General features: G+C 37.8%; 1 protein-coding gene across 1 annotated transcript in view; it reads right to left on the bottom strand.

The window, feature by feature from the left end:
- Window positions 1–20,843, bottom strand: part of Nbeal1 (neurobeachin like 1) — a 181,677-nt gene that overhangs the window by 133,928 nt on the left and 26,906 nt on the right. The window contains exon 8 of the mRNA XM_041658971.1: window positions 7,819–7,904. Coding sequence (XP_041514905.1) covers window positions 7,819–7,904 — 86 coding nt within the window. The remainder of the gene's footprint in view (window positions 1–7,818; window positions 7,905–20,843) is intronic.

The following is a 20,843-nucleotide window of genomic DNA, read 5'->3' as shown; positions in this document are numbered from 1 at the left end:
GAACCACCTTACACTAAAGTAGATACAACACAAGCATTAAATTGTAGGCAGTGTACAGAAAGTAAAACAGGACACACAAAGGATCTTAGCCCATGAACATTTCTCAGGGTTTCTGTACCCACTGCTGGTGTGAAAAAAGACCTTCTGTATATGTGCTGCTTTTATTGGCTAATAAAGAAGCTGCTTTTGGCCAATGGCTTAACAGAGTAAAGTCTGAAAGAGATATAGAGAGAGAGTAGGCGGAGTCAGAGAGATGCCATGGAGCTGCCAGAGAAGAAAGGTGCAAGCTGCCAGCCAGAACCTCAAAGGTAGGCCAAAAGCCACATGGGTTAACCAAAGATATAAAAGCTAGCTAGCAATACGCTTAAGTGATTGGACAAGCAGTGATTTAAATAAAATAGCTTCTGAGTGATTATTCCATGGTCCTGGCAGTCGAGAACAAACAAGTGGTCTCCACCAACAAATTGGGGCCAACTAAATCTACTTAAAACATAGGAAAGTTTGGGAAGAAATTCTACGCAGCTCCTTTAAAAGGGGTCTTCCTGATTCAGTTGTTTATACCACTGAAAAAAACCTGAGTGGTTTTGAAATGGAAGCTTCCTGGTTTATGCTGCCAGCATGAACTCTGGCTCTTTTGGAGGCCGAGCACTTGAATGGGGTTTGTGGGCTTCTAGTGTACTGTAAGTTACTTGGTGGAAGCATGGGCCAACAAGCTACCAGAGGTGAAGTGGTGAGCGTGGCTCCCACCCGGCATTCTCAGAGGCAGTGAATGGCCCTCCACCACATTGGACTGGGCTGAATCAAAAGGCTAAGAAGCATTGGCCCTAGCTATGCCCACTCAGCATTTAAAAAAAAGGGGCGGGGGGTTCTGGTCAGGAAATAATTACAGATATGCAATAAAGACAAATTCAGACAAAAAAAGACCTGTAAACCATTCACAATGCTGGAAAAATGTACATAGGTTTGGGACAGAGAAAAAAAAGAATATAGAGAGTTATAAAAAAAAAGTAAGTAGTTTTAAAAATTAAAATGAAGTCTTTAAAGAGGCAGAGTAAACTTGTAGAAAAATAATAGAGTAAGAAAAATAAGCCACATAACAATGAAATATACACAAAAATTCTGGATTATATGTACTATTATGTTTCCTTTAAATTTTTTGACTGTGAAAGAGCTAAGTACAGAGCAACATTTCATTGTACAGGCTGCTAAGAAAAACTAACATACATAATTTACAGGTATCTTGATTTCAAAATATGGGCCGAAAGAAAAAATGCTTTGGAAAAGAGGTTCTACTTGCTTCCACAGAGGATGAGAACCTATGGATCTCTTCTAGACTAATGTGGTTAGATGAACCAAGACTCCCCTGAAAGGATGCTATTAACACCCCCCAAAATACTTTTTGCCCAACAAAAAGCAGGAAGCACTTTGGAGAACTATGCCCAAATTCCTAAATATTGCTTATAAATATTTGTTTACATTTAAAGGAGAATGTGCTATAGAAATTTTCATTGGCATGGAACTCCTTTTATTGATATAAATTTAAAGTCAATGTTGTTATATGTATACTATATATTTCAGATCTTGATTAAGGTCTCATGTTTGTGCATCTCATTAAAAATGTAATGTATAATTTAAAAATACAGGTTAACAGATAATCATCTGTAATAGTCTAGCTTATATTTATGTTAAATTTTCTAGATGTACAGAGACACATTTCAGATGAGTAGTTATTCTTCAATCCTTTCAAAGTCCTACAGAATATGACATTTAAAATGTTTTAAGAACTTAGGACTTTACATGACAGTGAGACACGTCTGCTCCTGGAAGCACCAAGCTACTTCAAGAGGATGATGGGCATCAAAGAGGCTCCTCATGGAGTGAGGAGTTTGTTACCCATTGGGGAAAGAAACTGTTCTTGCCTTAACTGTTTGACTGGACTTGCCAGAGCCACAGAACCACCTAAAGAAGGTGAGACAGTCCTTCGGGGTCCCTCCTTCATGAAAGAGTCTGCAAAACATTCTGCAGGACACAGAAGAAAGTGACTGACAAACGGACAATATAGGCAGAACTGTCTTTGAAATTTCCTGCTTCATGGAACAGTCTGCTGGATACTATGGGCCAGTAGTATGGGCTGGAGATGGATGTTCAAATGATACAGAAGATCTGTGGGTGACTATCCATATAGCGAGATGTCTCTGTCATTTCTAGAGTCTTGAAAGTGGCTTACAATACACTTCCTGTTTACTCAGGTAATATATCCATCTGTAGTCCTTGATGGAGTTGAAGAATAGATATAGTTTTCCTTAGTTATGATAAAGTACATGTAAGTATTGTAGTTATAATTCTTGCTTGATACCTTTTTTTATGTAATTTCACTATGTCAAAGTTAAAACCTTCCTTTTTATTTAAATAGAAAAGGGGAAATGGTGTGGGAAGTCCTTCTACGTGTTGCTTTTTTTTTTTTTTACATTACATTGAATAGGAGATTTTATTCAAAATCGTAAGTCCATGAAAATGAATAGCCATGGCTAATTTGAAAGCTTGAGGCCATCAAAATGAGCTATCAAATAAAACTCCTTCAAATTCAGGGGAGAAAGTTGTTTAGTTTGGTGTCTGGAAAATAGATGCCGCAATTTACATTAAGAAGGCACTGTTGTAATGCAAAAACATTTCAGAGTTTTAAGAGATGGATTCCATTCCATTCTCTACAACCTGAGACAGTTTAAACTGAAGGAAATACCAATAGTCAAGTCATTTCCAGAGCAACACTAGTCATTAGGGAAAACAGTAATCTTGTGCAAAATAGGTCAACCATTTATAGGAAAACAAATGGAAGTCAGAACAGAGGTGAGAGTGACTTTGGAAAACAATTGGGAAATAAGTCATTACAATGCTAAATAGAAAATTAGATTACAACCTACAAGTAAACTAATTTTTATGTACTATTTGCTTCAAAATGTATACTAGGTTATATCAATGAAAATCACACAGATAATTCTGGAAATGTACTAAAACTCTCTTGATGTTCAATTCCCCCCTGTATGCTATGAATATGTTTCATTACAATAGATTAATAAAGGAGCTACTTTGGCCTATGGCAGGGCAGAATATAGCAAGGTGGGAAATCCAAGCAGAGATAGAGAAGAAAAGAAGGTGGAGTAAGGCAGACACCACGTAGCCATCCAAGAAGCAAGATGTAATAAACCATGAGCCTTGTGGTAAAATATAGGTTGGCAGGAAAACTAAACTGAATGCAGGGAGAAAGAAGGCAGAGTCAGGAGATGCCATGTAGCTGCCAAAGGAGAAAGACACCAGAACCTTACCAGTAAGTTACAGCCTCTTGGCAATACACAGATTAAAAGAAATGGGTTGATTTAAGATGTAAGAGTTAGCTAGAAATATGCCTGAGCTATTGGTCAAACAGTGCTGTAATTAATATAGTTTCAATTTGATTATTCGGGTCTTGGTGAATGGAAAACTAAATTGCATCCTCTGATTACATAACAGCCTCCCAAAATAATTACAACAGTTTGGCCAAAAGCTCAGGTATATTTCTAGCTATGTTTTATATCTTAAATTAACCCATTTTATTAATTTATATTTTACCACAAGGATCATGGTTTATTACATCTTGCTTCTTGGATGGCTACGTGTTGCTTTTATTTAATGAATAAAGACACTGCTTTGGCCTGTGATAGGGCAGAACAGAGTTAGGCATGGAAAACTAAACTGCTGGGAGAAAGAAGGCAGAGTTGCAGGATGCCATGTAGCCGCCACCAGAGATAGATGTGATGGAATCTTGCCAGTAAGCCACAGCCACATGGTGATACACAGATTAAGAGAAATGGGTTAGCCAAAGACAGAAGAGCTAGCTAGCAGTGCGCCTAAAATATTAGCCAAGCAGTGATTTAAATAATATAGGACGGGGCACACATAAACTTCCGCCAATACACTACATACATTTAAATTTCTTAACTAAATTTAAAACATCAGTGTTACTAGATTTTATGTTATAGAACTAAGTCCATTCCAAATGACTTAGGTTTGTAAAATGACTGACACATTTATGACTGATTTTATAATTATTTCTGAAACTCCTTTTTTTAAAAGAATATTTATATATTTATTATGAATACAATATTCTGTCTGTGTGTATGCCTGCAGGCCAGAAGAGGGCACCAGACCCCATTCCAGATGGTTGTGAGCCACCATGTGGTTGCTGGGAATTGAACTCAGGACCTTTGGAAGAGCAGGAAATGCTCTTAACCTCTGAGCCATCTCTCCAGCCCTGAAACTCCTTATGTTGAGTAGTTGCTATTAAAATTAAATGAAACCAGGCTTTATAGCACAGGTCTATAATCCCAGATCCGTGGGGAAGTTAAAGCGAGAGAACCAATAAATTCATACCTTGCTTTGGCTACAAAGCAAGTTTGAGACTAATATAGACAATTTAGTGAGACCCTGTCCCAAATTTTAATTGTGACAAAAAGGAGAAGTGTATACAGTTCAGTGCTATAGCAGTGTCTAGCAATATGAAGTCCTAGGTTCACTGCCCAATAATGCAGGAGAAAAACAATATGTAAGAAACATAATTGTGTAATAACAGTCCATAGGTCACTCAGTCTTACTTTTACCAATAATAATAATAACAGATAATATTATGGAAGAAAGTACTGATGGCATTAACCAGTATTTGATCTCCCCTAAAAATCTAGACTTTTAGAAACCAGAATGTTTTTCCTGGATACATGGCTACCAACAATATAGATCATACTGCCTATTTCCCCTGCTGATAAGAAGGCTCAGGAAATGAATTTTATCATCTGGACACATTTGGTCCTTTTACAAGACAATGCCCGATTTGGTAAATGAGACACGGGACTGAGCAGGTACAGTGTCGCACTTCTCTAGTTCCAGCACCTGAGAGGCAGAGGCATGCAGATCTGATCTACAAAGTGAGTTCCAAGCCAGCCAGGGCTGTATAGTGAGATCTGTGTAAGAAGAGAAGGGGGACGGAGGGAAGGAGGGAGAATGAAGAAATGAGAGATCAGTATCTCCTGAAAAGAGTTTATGTCAGTATCTGTCATGACCTCATTTTTGTGCTCCAAATGTCCGACATTATGGTCAAAACACTGGCAGCTACTAACAAACTGACGTTCAGAAGGAATCAAGAGTCTCTGAAGAGCCTGAACTGTTTACTAACTTTTTATTTTCTTTCTTTCCCCTCAAGTGCTAGGGACTAAACCCAGGGCGACCATATGCTAAGTGTATGCTGCATCACTAAGCTACATTTCCAACTCCACAATTGCAGTTTTTGATTCAGAGACAAACATAAACTAAATTAAGCTTGGATTATTTAATTATTATACTGCAAATAATAAATCAGATACAATTCTAACCTCCTTCATTCTTACAAGCACAGGCCACTTTTGCTCATTGTTTTACCAAAAGTATGTGTCCTTTAGTCCTTATATAAATCCTGTTAATATCACTGTTTGCACATTATAAGTATGTAATATAAAGATAAATAATTTGAGTTCAACCTCTGTGAGACAGACTTGTTTCAAATCTAGGTCAACCCTAGCATCCTCACACTTAACAAAACACAACAGAATCTCTTATGTATATTTACAGATCTAAAATACAAATATGTCAGTGAACAATTCAAGTACAACACTTTGGGAAAGACCCGTTATCAGACTTTTTCTTTTTCTTTTCCTTTAATAAGATCCTTCTTACGTCATCAAATACTCAACCAACTAAAATTCTGTTGTCCTGACCCAATAACCAGCAAGCAACCTTCTGACTTCTGTAAGTCTAACTGACTATGGTCTGATCACAAAGATTCTGAGTAGCACATAACACAATAAATCAAGTCTCTGGTTCCTATTTTATTTTTCATGGTAACAGTTCATTACAGAATTATCCTTGAGGTTCATAACCCATGAATGAGTACTAACAAGAATATGTCTCTAGGTGCTCAGAGATGAATGAGACCCACGTAGGATTCCCCCTCAGTCAACAACACCATTCCTATTTTTTTCATGTTTATCTATCTGTCAATTCCTAATCACAACAGTAAAAAATTGATAAAAACTGTAAGGCAATGATCCAAAGAAGAAAAGCAGCAAATGAAACAAAGTGATGAAGCAAACTTAAAACAGAAAGTAAGGTTGAGGAAAGGTGGCACACCCCTTTAATCACAGCACTCTGGAGGCAAAGGCAGGAGGATACTGAGTTCAAGGCCAGCTTGGTCTACAGAACAAGTTCCAGGACAGCCAGGGCTACACAGGGAAACCTTGTCTCAGAAAAACAACCAGAAAGCAAGATCTAAACTACTGCTTCTTTCATCTTAGAAAGACTGTTATCTTCCACCAGAATCAAGAGAAGTGCACAAAACCTACTAGGAAGCCTAAATAGCAACACTGGATTCTAAAAAGGAAACAGGATAAATAAACCAGAGAAAGAAATTCTAGCAGACATCCAAAAGCGACAGGAGGGAATGTGCAATAGATGTGAAGATTACTAATTGAAAAATATGAAAATATAGAGAGAAATAAAAATAGAAAAGATAGGGAGAAAATTTCAGCAGTGGAAATATAGTATTTGATTTAAATTTCAATGTAAGCAACAAAACACAGAGATGTAATTCTTGTGATTCTGCCACCAATAAAAATGTGTACTTTCATATTTTATAGTTGTTACAACATAGCAAGATCCTTTACAGCCTATCAGACGTAAGTTCTTCCTAGGTTATGTATGCTGTTCTTCCAAATTCCTTGGCTCAAGGAATTCTGTCTCAACCTCCTGCACCGTTCTGACTAAAGCTTTGTAGCACCATGACTGACTCATTGCTGTATCCTGTTGTTTTATGAATTATAAAAAGCCATAATTGGAGAGCCAGGCCATGGTGGAGCACACCTTTAATCCCATGACTCGGGAGGCAGAGGCAAGTGGATCTCTGAGTTTGAGGCCAGCCTCGGTCTACAGAGCAAGTTCCAGGAGAGCCAAAATTATACAAAGAGAAACCCTGTTTTAGGGTGGGAGGTGGGGAGAAACCATAGTGGAGCTGGACAGAAGCATTAGTGTTTGCCTCTATCATGTATGGGGTCATAAATTCAATCCCAAAACCATACAAAAGCACATATTATTACATCACAAATTTGTTTTATTACCATTTCAGCAACTAAATTTCAAGGTAGTTTTTCTTTTATGATATGTATTTTAGACATTTATAAATTCTGATAAGTGTCTTTACCAAACTCTACATGGGTATACCGCACAAAATGTACAAAAGGACAAAGACTCTCTCACTTAAAATGCATCATTTAAGAAAACATATAGAACATTCTCTCTGAATTATCAGCCTTTTGGCAACAGGCAATTACATTTAGTTTGCCAGAGAAATAGTTCTGGAACATATATAGCTGTATAAATATATTTAGTAATTGCATCTAGACAGCAGAGTGAATAAATTTATGACTTTGGAAATCAAACTGGCTAGAATTTTATTTCTTCATACCTCTAATAAAGTTGATTTCCTTTATACTTTAAAATAATAACTAAAAGTCAATAGAAATAGGAACTTATAATATCAATACTCATCTAATCTATTCATCTAATAATACTAATTGTCAGTGTTAATGTTACTTAGGTTTTTAATGGAAGATTTTAAGAAGTTTAGTTTTAAATAAGATATAAATTTGAAAGTTATCTGAAGCATCAAGTTATAAAAGACAGAATGCATTAAATAATCCATGAAGAGACTTTCGTGTTGTTAACTACAAATTATACATTAACTTTCAACACAGTCCTCACCTGCCCACCGGCTACAATGGCTCCAAAGAGATGCAATAAGCAACACTTAAGACTTTCCTTGAGATGTTCACTTTCCTGAAAACATTCTGTGAATACACAAATAAACAAATCAATAAGATTTCTATTTCAGAACACAATTCATGTCTAAGGAAACTGACATACGAAAAACTCTATGAAAAGGCTAAAAATCTGTCAGAAGGCAAGGCTGACAAATGTGTCATGTCTCATTTACTTCTCACAGTACTCCATAAGAACATCCTGTCTCAGTATAAAGAAGCTACTAGAAGATAAGTTATTATCTCATCTGAAGTAATGTGGTTACTAAGTGACAGAACTAGAACTTAACCCAGTCCTAACTTAAACTTTCTTCTGTTTTCTTAACAACTGACCCTTACTTTAGTGAATTACAAAATAAAAGAGTTAAATAAAAATACCTTAAATCTACTCCAAGGATCAATACTCTTCAAGGATCAATTTCTAGGACTAATGTCTTTTCTCACAATAAAATATTTTGCTACTTTTAAATGCTATAAATGCTCACGTCAAAGAAACATAAGGCAGAAAAACAAAACAATAAATTCAGAAGTTTCCTTCTGACCTTTTCCTCAATTTACCATAACTTCTAACTTCAATTTTTTTAAAGAAAAAGAACTGTACAATATAGTCTTTTTAAAGATTTCAGTGAATATTGGATCCAGGACTTTCACCTCAAAATACAAAAAACTATGGAGCAAAATTTGCTTTTGTAACCTATGTCAATACTCCAATATACATTAAATCATCTCCAGATTACTTAGACTAGCTAAAAATGCAAATAGTATGTAACTCTAACAATGTACTGTTTAGACGAAAACAAAAAAGTCTATACATTTATAGATGTAATTTCTTTCCCACTGTATGTTTTTAAGCTACAGCTAGTTGTGTCTACAGATGTGGAACTCATGGATGTGGAAAGTACTGAATATGCTTTTAGTTTTTGAACTTAATACATTATAGACATTACTATAATTTAACAGATAATCTACCTTGTTCATCTTTATCACCAAAACAAAACAGCATGATGAACATTTCGTTAACCAGTTCTCTACTGACAAACTGTTGTTATCCCACCAATTTGGGAGGAGCGCGAGATCATGTACATGTATGTGATTCTCATTAACTCTGTCCCTGAACACTGGAATTATAGACTGTGTGGGTCCTCACATTTGCACACTAAGTACTTTACTGACTGAGCCATCTGCCCAGCACTTATTTGTCCATTCTGTTTATAATCCTATAGTAAATACTGTTTTGCCTTTATTACATACTTACATAAAAATATAACGACAGATATCCAACTTTATGCATAACACTTCCAAATATAGCTGTAAAATGTACTAATAGAAAAACTCGTAATTTAAAAAAAATTAAGCCGTTACAGCTATGTTGAAATAACTGTTTTAAACAATATAAAAATGGACAAAGGGGTCCCAGAAATAGGGTCAGAAAACTGTTAAACATAGATGGAAAACATATTGAACTCAAGGATTAATTCAGGTTTCTGTTCAGAGACACTTTCAGAATCACTGCACAAAATGGGAGGACCCTAAAAGACCAGTGCTGTTTAATGAGTTCAGGGGACAGAAAACAATTTTAGGAGAGGCTGGAACAACTGGAATTTGCAAAGTAGAATACTGGAATGGAGAATGTTATACCAGGTGCTTCGAAAATACATATAACACTTGCTTTGTGTTTGAGTAACAATCCTCATCAGATAATGTAAAATTCTACAAGCAGGCAAAAACTACGAAGATGGTGTAAGCAGAAAGATTTTATAATCTTATACTAAGATGTAAGATGGGTATTTCCTTCAGCTCTAGGGGAACTTAAGAAAATAAACAGTATAAAGACTATAAAAAACACATTCTATGTATTCTCTAATCAAAATTTTGCTAGAAGGGGAAGTGAGAAGGTTTACCAGGTAGAAAGTCAATTCCTGCCAAGCCTGATGGCTTAAATTCAACCACCAGGATTCACAGGTAGAACAATGACTTCTGACATTTATGTAGACATGTACAACACATACACACAGAGATCAAAACAGACAACGAATTTTAATGCATGTTGGGAGGCACATTTTGTTACCAAAAAAAATAACACACACACACACACAAAACCCACACATTTTCTAACAAAGTAGCAAAAATAAGTTATCTGAAGAGCCCTTTCAAGAAAATTGCAACAAAAATGAAAAAAAAATTCGATCTCATCCAAAGCCAGAGTCAAAGCAAAGGCCATGAAAAAGAGGAAGGTGATGCAAAAAGGTGAATACAAGTTTCACATATTTTTGATCATCCAAAGCAAACGTCCCACCCCAAATCAACCTCAGTGTCTTCAAAGCCATTCCAGAAAAAATACGCATGATCACTACACCCCCACTATATCCTCTGATATAGTCGAACAATTAAAAAAAAAAGAAAGAAAAAAGGTAACAAACTGCTCCATTTGGAAGTCAAAGTCAGCAAGCATCAATTTAAACAGGTTTCAAAGAAATGCATGATACTGAAACAGACAACTCGACAGCTTGATTGGCCTGGTGGAAAGAAAAGGGCCCTCTATGTTCCATTAGCTTCTATCTACAATATTTTGGGTGTTTTCAACAAAACTGAAATAATCTGAGGCCCCAAATCTTATAACAAAACCTTTCACTTTCCTAGACCACAGGATATGTGGAATCTCTAAGTCTAAAGCCCCATTACTATTGTAGAAACTATATCTGGAAATCATTTGGCTCAGGGTATCCAATCCTATCAAAGCCATCCAGGTCTTTCTTAAATCCTACCACCAGAAAACAGCTTAGGGCCTCTGGAAAACTAACATGTTACTGTATACTTTGGATTCCTAGTTATAGCTTTATGCATAAGCTTCTAAATGAATCCCTAAAATGAAGCAACCAAGTTCTCTTTCATGGGACTAAGAACAAAAGAGGTCTTCTGAGAAATCAAAGGCTTCTTTAATCAGTGATGTAACTTTGGAGGTTATCACAACCTGACAGATCTTTTAAACTGTATGTTACCAAATACCAGGGTGTAACCCTGGAGTTCTCAATTATGTCCTAGGTCAAAGCTATCAATCTACTTGTAGGGTATTTACTAAAACTGATTCAGTTGTCCAACGGTTGACAGGATACATTAACTACAGCCTTTAATCCTAGCACTAGGGAGGTAGAGGCAGGTGAAATCTGAGTTCTAGGACAGCGTAGGCTACACAGTGAGTTCTAGGACAGTCCAAACTATGTGGAGACACTCTGGTTCAAAAGAGAAAAGGGGACAGAGGGGAAGGGAGGTGGGAAAAGAAGAGAAAAAGAAAAAGGAATAGCAGCTGTCACGACTCTTTTAATAGGAGAAGTCCTTAGATTTACTTTGGGGTCTCCACTGTCTACATTTTATATCAATAACCTCTCTATTAAATCCCAAATCTCCCACTGGTTTAGATACTCTTCTGTTACCAAGCCTGGCTACTTGATAACTTTGAAATATTTTTACAACAGTGTCCTACCTCAACTCCTCTACTTTATTTCCTACCCCAGAGTATGGTTTACTTTACTTACAGTTCACAAATGCAATATGGCTCACCAACAGCAGTTCCTCTGTGAGTAATGAACAACCAACAGCAGTTCCTCTGTGAGTAATGAACAACCAACAGCAGTTCCTATGTGAGTAATGAACAACCAACAGCAGTTCCTATGTGAGTAATGAACAACCAACAGCAGTTCCTATGTGAGTAATGAACAACCAACAGCAGTTCCTCTGTGAGTAATGAACAACCAACAGCAGTTCCTCTGTGAGTAATGAACAACCAACAGCAGTTCCTATGTGAGTAATGAACAACCAACAGCAGTTCCTCTGTGAGTAATGAACAACCAACAGCAGTTCCTCTGTGAGTAACGAACAACCAACAGCAGTTCCTCTGTGAGTAATGAACAACCAACAGTAGTTCCTCTGTGAGTAATGAACAACCAACAGCAGTTCCTGTGTGAGTAATGAACAACCAACAGCAGTTCCTCTGTGAGTAATGAACAACCAACAGCAGTTCCTCTGTGAGTAATGAACAACCAACAGCAGTTCCTATGTGAGTAATGAACAACCAACAGCAGTTCCTATGTGAGTAATGAACAACCAACAGCAGTTCCTATGTGAGTAATGAACAACCAACAGCAGTTCCTCTGTGAGTAATGAACAACCAACAGCAGTTCCTATGTGAGTAATGAACAACCAACAGCAGTTCCTCTGTGAGTAATGAACAACCTACAGCAGTTCCTCTGTGAGTAATGAACAACCAACAGCAGTTCCTCTGAGTAATGAACAACCAAACAGCAGTTCCTCTGAGTAATGAACAACCAACAGCAGTTCCTATGTGAGTAATGAACAACCAAACAACAGTTCCTCTGAGTAATGAACAACCAACAGCAGTTCCTCTGTGAGTAATGAACAACCAACAGCAGTTCCTCTGTGAGTAATGAACAACCAACAGCAGTTCCTCTGTGAGTAATGAACAACCAACAGCAGTTCCTCTGTGAGTAATGAACAACCAACAGCAGTTCCTCTGTGAGTAATGAACAACCAACAGCAGTTCCTCTGTGAGTAATGAACAACCAACAGCAGTTCCTCTGAGTAATGAACAACCAACAGCAGTTCCTCTGTGAGTAATGAACAACCAACAGCAGTTCCTATGTGAGTAATGAACAACCAACAGCAGTTCCTATGTGAGTAATGTACAACCAACAGCAGTTCCTCTGTGAGTAATGAACAACCAACAGCAGTTCCTCTGTGAGTAATGAACAACCAACAGCAGTTCCTATGTGAGTAATGTACAACCAACAGCAGTTCCTCTGTGAGTAATGAACAACCAACAGCAGTTCCTCTGTGAGTAATGAACAACCAACAGCAGTTCCTATGTGAGTAATGAACAACCAACAGCAGTTCCTTTGTGAGTAATGAACAACCAACAGCAGTACCTATGTGAGTAATGAACAACCAACAGCAGTTCCTCTGTGAGTAATGAACAACCAACAGCAGTTCCTCTGTGAGTAATGAACAACCAACAGCAGTTCCTCTGAGTAATGAACAAGCAACAGCAGTTCCTATGTGAGTAATGAACAACCAACAGCAGTTCCTCTGTGAGTAATGAACAACCAACAGCAGTTCCTATGTGAGTAATGAACAACCAACAGCAGTTCCTATGTGAGTAATGAACAACCAACAGCAGTTCCTCTGTGAGTAATGAACAACCAACAGCAGTTCCTCTGTGAGTAATGAACAACCAACAGCAGTTCCTCTGTGAGTAATGAACAACCAACAGCAGTTCCTCTGAGTAATGAACAACCAACAGCAGTTCCTATGTGAGTAATGAACAACCAACAGCAGTTCCTCTGTGAGTAATGAACAACCAACAGCAGTTCCTCTGTGAGTAATGAACAACCAACAGCAGTTCCTATGTGAGTAATGTACAACCAACAGCAGTTCCTCTGTGAGTAATGAACAACCAACAGCAGTTCCTCTGTGAGTAATGAACAACCAACAGCAGTTCCTATGTGAGTAATGAACAACCAACAGCAGTTCCTTTGTGAGTAATGAACAACCAACAGCAGTTCCTATGTGAGTAATGAACAACCAACAGCAGTTCCTATGTGAGCTGTGCTACTACGGTTCTCCTTCCAGGTATCACAGAAGCCTGATCTCTGCCACCCAGAAATCAGCACAGTTGGTTAGAAGAGTAGGCTTAAATTTTGCTGGAACTTAACCAGAGCAAATGGGAAAATATGTACACTGACTTTAAATATCTTTCTTGGTAATACATGCACATACTGCCCTCTGGAGGAAAAAGATTTTATTTTAATGCTAAAAGCAATCCCATCAATTATGGATTCATTAGAGACAATACATTTTCTTGCTGAAATAGCAGCGGTCCATTACAAGGGATAACAAATAAGAAGTCATTTAGGAAACTAAGAAATGAGAGGCATCAGGTAAACAGGCAGCTGACTATCCCTTACCACATGTTAGTGCTCCTTGTATAAGACCTTTCCACCTCAACCTGTATAGGTCACAGAAGCATCTGAAGCCCTCTTTCCGGAAATTAATCCTCCACTTAACTTTTCAGGTACTCTTTAAAATAAAAATGTGTAAGTCTCATTGGTTTACCTTTATGGTCCTTGGACTTCTCACAGGTCAAAGAACCCTGATTGCTCTTCGAGCTGATGAGGGAGGGGGACTTGATCGGGGGAGGGGGAGGGAAATGGGAGGCGGTGGCGGGGAGGAGGCAGAAATCTTTAATAAATAAATAAATTAAAATAAAATAAAATAAAAATGTGCCTTCATCTGCTTCCCAAATCACTCAATTTATATCCAAATTCTTGGAAGTTGATACTATCTTCATTCCTTTTAGAGGCCTTACTCTTCTAAAATGGTGTAACATTCTAATCAGACCACTAAGTAGTTTTTAAAAATTATGCCCAGAGATTGAGTATATCTAAAGAGCAGTATTAACAAGAGCCTACATAAGACGTCAAACAGCTTTTGGCCTAACCCCTTCCAAGGAGATTTATCAATACCTTTTTCTATATGTAGATCTATTTCACGAGGCAGAAACCCAGTCATCCGGGGCTGGAGATATGGCTCAGTGGTTAAGAGCACTGACTGCTCTTCCAGAGGACCCGAGTTCAATTCCCAGCACCCACATGTTAGCTCACAACTGTCTGAAGATCCAGTTGCAGGTTATCTGACACCTTCACACATAAAAATAAAGTTAAATAAACCATAAAAATATTAAAAAAAAAAGAAAGAAAGAAACCCAGTCATCCATTGAATATCCTTCTAAGCCTAACAAACCATCAGGCTATAAAAACCACAGATTACAGAGACTGCCTAAGGGTTATGGAGATTGTCCTAACTGCTTTCAATGTGAAAAATAGGTGTTAATATAAACTTACATGGAGGCGCCTCATAGCCATCAACTGACTGGCTCTTTGTTTCCTTTTGCATTTATTTATTTACCATGTGGGAAAGGAGGCACATGTTTTCATGTATGGCACCAGTATAGATGTCAGAGGATCACTTTGCGGGGGGGACCTCATTCTTCTGTGAAGATGTGGCCACTGGTAAGGTTCCCATGTTCCAATGAATGACTCTGCTATCATGCATATATGGGTAACAATAACTGGAGTTATCAGGTTATTTTTTAAAAAAAACTCATGAAGTTTGTGAAAAGTATGTTTTGAGGAAAATATAGGAGGAATTGGAGGGATAATGAGAGTAAATATGATAATATTTCATTGGATGTATACATGAAATTCTCAATAATAAAAAAAGTTTTAGAAAAAGCTAAGCCTTGCTATTTGTATTTGGTTCTTGCTAGTCTTATTCTTTTTATACCCAAGATAAAATGTAGTTCTCTTAGGACTAGAGAGAAGGCTCTGTGGTAGAAAGCAACTGTTGCTCTTGTAGAGGACCACGGTTTGATTCCAAGTATCCACACTGTAGTTCACAATTATCTTTAACTGTTGTTCCAAGGAAACTGATGTTATCTTGTGACATCTAATGTATGCGGTTCATAGGTATACATACAGCAAAACATTCACATAAAATAACTAAATCTAATTTTTAAAAGTAAAAATTAAGCTGGGTGTGGTGACACATGCCTTTATTCCCAGCACTCAGGAGGGAGAGTGAGTTCAAGAACAGCCTGGTCTACAGAGTAAGTTCCATGACATCTAGGACTACACAGAGAAGCCATCTCAAAAAGATCAAAATAAATAAATCAAATAAACATAAAAACTGTTCTTTATTCATGCCCAAGACTATGCTCATGGCCACAGAGAAGATAAAAGTTGAGTCAATAGACATACCTGATTGAAATTCCCCTCTGTATGTTGTGAATACAATTGTTTAATAACGAAACTGTCTTAGGCCTGTGATAGGATAGAGTAGAGATAGTCAGGGAAAACTAAACTGAATGTTGGAAAAAGGTGGGGGAGTCAGGGAGAAGCCAAGCAGCAGCCGCCAGAGACAGTCATGTCAGGATTTTGCCTTGCTGGTAGACCATGAATCTCATGGTAACATATAAAATAATGGAAATAGGTTCAGATATAAAAGCTAGCTAATAAGAAGTTAGAGCTAATAGGCCAAGCAGTGGTTTAATTAATATAGTTTCTGTGTGGTTATCTGTGGTCTGAACTGCTGGGTGGCCGGGAAACAAACAAGCGGCCACATTTACCCACACATACCCACTCCCACTACTCTGGACTTCAATAGTACATACTCTTCTTCAAGGCTATGACTAAAGTCCTCTACAACTGACTATCCCAGAGCTAGTTCTTTTTCTTTAAACCTGGTTGCTAGATAGGATACTTCCCCAATGCTCTAGTAATTTGAATTGAAATCAAAAAAGACAAGAGCTTTAAAAGGATGAGACGAAGGCAGCAGTGTTAAGATATATGCTAAGCCTTGCCTTTCCAGCACTCCTTTCACAACAATTAAATAATCAAGACATCAGGATATTTTCAAATCTGAGGAAAAGCTATATAAAAGACTAACAAAAGATGTTTAAGTCAGAAAATCTTTTAATACTGAAAACAACAGATCTGTATTTGTTCATGTATCCCAGTGGTATTATTCATATAGGACTGATCTCCGTTGATGTAACATAGAATTTAATACTGAGAACAACAGATCTGTGATTGTTCATGTATCCCAGTGGTATTATTTATATAGGACTGATCTCCATTGATGTAAAATAGGATTGCCTGCCTTTGATTTCTCAGAATGGCAGGTTACTGAGTAAGGTCATGAAGTTGAGAATATTCTGGTCAGCTCCTAATGGCATTTAATGGCTCTAAGGCACTACTATCCTTTGGTCCTGGCTGCTCTTAGGATGAAGTGACAGGTATAGACTAGGATTTCTAAATATAAGATCAAAAAGAAAAAATTCTGATTATCTTGCTATGTACCTATCTACCTATGCAACAACATGGTTGGAACCTGAATGTTTTCATTGGTGTAACTAGTTAGCTTTTGTTAGAAGATTGATTCTACCCCTGTGGAGATCAGCTACAACTTACATTCTACCTAGTGCCTTGCTAAGTTGCAAACACTGGAAGCCCACACAGGGCAAGACAATAGGGTCAGCTCATTGTAGCCAGGCTCAAGGCACCCTGAGTTGCCTGGTATTCTATCTAGTACCTTCACTAGCCTTAACTAAACTTGAAGACCCTCTTTCCTCAAAAGTCTATAAACGTATTTTCCTTTGTTCTCGTTTTTGTTGTTACTCCTACTCCAGATTCCCCAGAAGCAGGCAGCATCACTAAAGGATATTTCCTTAAATCTGATTCAGTGCATCTCTCTAGTGAATCTCAAAAGAATCTTTATTACTTAAAACAGTTTTTATTCCATCTACAGATATAGAGAATGTCATTTTGGCATATTAAAATTCTTATTATACACATATTTAGGAAGTTATAAATTGTATAGCTCAGAAAATTTCTCTTAATTCTAAAGTATGAATTATTTTATTTAAAAAGCAACTATACAAAAGTACTACTTTAAACACCTTCAGCACTTGTCAGGAGACACTGCACTTTTATTAAGGTTGAACATTTTGTGGATATGCCTAATATCATCTCATATACATTACAAACAAAAGAAAGTACAAGGGCCAGAAAGATGAATCAGTAAGTTAAAAGGTGTTTACCACCAATACAAACAACATGAGCTTAAATCCCAGGATCCACATGTTGGAAAGAGAAGAAACTTTGGCAAACTGTCTTCTGGCCTCCACACATGCAAAGTGTGGCACATTCATTGATACATGTACAAACACAAACAAATGAATAAATGATTTTTTAAAAAACTCTTAGGGACTGGAGAGAAGGCTCAGTGGTTAAGAGCACTGGCAGCTCTTCCAGAGGACCTGGGTTCAATTCCAAGCAACCATATGGCAGCTCACAAATGTCTGTAACTCCAGTTCCAGGGGACCTGATGTCCATGGCGAATTACCAATGCACATAAAATAAAAATAATTTAAAAAAAATCCTTTTTAATAAAAAACAAAACAGGCTCAACCTATATTGGACATTTCCACCCCTTGTGGTGAATGAAAAGTCTCAAACCAAAGGCAAATAGCTGAGGTGTCTACTTAACATATCAAAGCACACCTGGCCACCAGGTTCTCCCAACATCCCTCAGTCCCTACCTGTTACCAGGGTATGACTGGCATACCCTGTCTCCTACTCTAAACTTCTCCAGCCCAGGGGCTGGGTTGCCCTTCCCCTAGCTGCTCTTCCCTATATAATTCAGCCACTTTAGCTAAACTGATTTTGTTCACTCTGGAACTTTTTTTATCTACAATAAACCTACTCTTTAATCTACTTAGAAACAATCGTGTCCTTACTTTTCTTTTCCTTCATTCTTAATTTTTTTTCTCCTCTTATTTTCACTCAATCCACCCTCAAATAGTCCTGCAGCAGTTCTAATTCCTTTCTGGATCCCCTTGTTGTCCTCTGAGGCCCGAAAGTCACTAAGAGTAGAGCTCTGAAACCCTTCTACATTCCATTTCAGCCAAAACCAGACAGATTAGTCCAATGCTACTTTCCTAAATGACTTTAGGGCCTCAACTCTTCATGTGTGTATTGTGGGAGAAGTTGTTAGATAGATAATTAGGTATTAGCAGACTGAGAAGGCACTGAGTTAAGAAACCAATTAAACAAAAGTCTGGCATAGCAGGACTTTAATTATTGGTAAGAAGAATGTGATCTGATTCTTATCTCTGGCCCTAGAGGCATCCTGGGGTACCTAAAGAAACATTAACAGATAACTAAAGCTGGCTCCAACAGCTCTGAACTTTTAAAGATTTTTATGTAGAAGGAGACACTCTTGATAAAGAGTAAGGACACACCATTGCTCCCTCCTAGAAAAAGGAGTGGGGAGAGGGGGAGAGGAGTGGGGGGAGTGGGAGAGTAGTGGGGGGGGGGAGGAGTGGGAGGAGGGGGAGGGAAATGGGAGGCGGGGAAGAGGCGGAAATTTTTTTCAACAAAGAAATAAATTAAAAAAATTAAAAAAAAAGAAAGAAAAAACAATCTAAGCAAGCCCATCAACCACTTCAAAGTCCCCCAGGAAAATCTACACTACGCTGTGTGTTTTGTCTCTATTCTTGATGGAGATCACAAGGAGTCAAGGCCAAGATTCCAGTGACAATATGACTTACTGACTTAATTAGCCATTTCACTTCAGGTCGGAAATAAGGACAGAATTATACCAATAAAGGCATTACCATTTTCAACTGAAGAGAACAGAGAAAACAGGAAAGAACAAAGGTCAAGTTGTGTTTCTTCAATTTCAGAGGACCACACCACAGTTAGAGTGGGTCAGAACAACCTACTCAGAGCCTCAGGGGCAGGATTGTGCTCACAAATACAAGCATACAGGTGGTGACTCAAGAAAGCAGATAAAGGCAAATCCCTACACACACAAAAAAAAAATTTAAGACCAGCAATATGACTCAGCCAGTAAAGACTTCTACTGTGCAAAGCTGGTGACCTGGGTTCTATCCCTGGAACCTATGTAAAAACAGAAGCAAAGAATTAACTCCACAAAGTTGGTCTCTGACTGTACACTGCAGCATGTTTGCCCACATACATGTCAAACATAGATACATACAATAATTTTTAATAACTAAATAAACTGAATGCCTTATAGAGCTAGAAGGCATGGCACTAGCTCCCTAATCGAAGAGCAAAGCACTAAACCAAATATCATTTTGAATCTTTAAGTAATGGAATTTGTTATCTTTCACAATTTTATGATAGCTTGTGTAGGGGCTGAATTATGCAGGCCTATAATTCTGAGAATTCTGAGAGACCTACAAGAAGGTGGTAGCCTGGCTTTTTGATAGTAAGATAACGTGATGCCACCCTAACAAGTGGTCAGGGTATGCTAATGTCATTCTGCTCCTTCTATTGTAAATTAGGAATTTGCCTGGAGAAGAGATGTTTTCAGTAGACATGACAAAAGAGGCATAGGCGGGAGGGGACCTAAGTCATCCCCCGCCCCAGGAAACAGAATGCTAATGAACTTCCCCCTCAGTTTTCCTTTGTTTAAAAAGAAAGCTGTTTGGAAAATAAATGGTGACTTTTCAGGATGTGATTTGAGATTTTCAGGATCTGAAAGATCCCTGAACTCCCTCCAAATACTGTCGTATGAATAGCATCTTCATTTCCATGCCTCTACTCTGGTATAAGAAATTACTTATGTCGGGGCTGGTCCCCGACAAGCTTGAAACACGTACCCCCTTTCTTTCTTCCAATTTCTCCCTTTTAGAATGAGAATCTAAATCCTATTCTGGATTCACTATTGTATTGTAGAAGTACCTATCACAGGTTCACAGCTGTGAATGCATCTGAGTTTTGCTCATATCTGATTAACAATTAGAGGAGATTTTGGATTCTAGACTATTGAGAACCAATACTGGAGTGTGTTAAGACATTTGGATTACCAGGATGAAATAAACATATTTTGCAAGTGATAAAACATTACTGGGGGGGGGGGGATGTAACAGTATAGACTCGGCTATCCCTCCCAAACTCAAATACTGATGCCTTAACTCACACACACCCATGCCTATACGAGAGCCTGGGCTTTAGAAGAAGAGATTAAGGTTAGATAAGATCAGAGAAGGGATTGCCTGAAACAACAAAATTGATGCTCTTGTTGGAAGAGGTATCAGTTCTTCTAAAATCTGAGAATACAAGGAGACTACCAGCAGGCTACAAAAAGACCTCACCAAAAACCAAACCCTTATAGGACCTGGCTCTTACAATGTCAAGCCTCCAAAACTATGAGAAAATAAACTTCTGTGTTTAAGTCACAATCTCAAGTATTCTGTTATAGCAGTCAAAGCATACTAGAATGTGTGAATATGTTTTATTACCATTGGTTAATAAAGAAGCTGCTTTGGCCTATGGCAGCGCGTAATACAGCCAGGCAGGAAAGCTA

This window comes from Microtus oregoni, unplaced genomic scaffold (assembly GCF_018167655.1).
Source record: "Microtus oregoni isolate MIOR12 unplaced genomic scaffold, Mior012 000010F_ref0000083, whole genome shotgun sequence".
Taxonomy (NCBI): domain Eukaryota; kingdom Metazoa; phylum Chordata; class Mammalia; order Rodentia; family Cricetidae; genus Microtus; species Microtus oregoni.
Note: the sequence above shows the minus strand (reverse complement) of the source record. Positions and strands in the feature narration are given on the sequence as shown.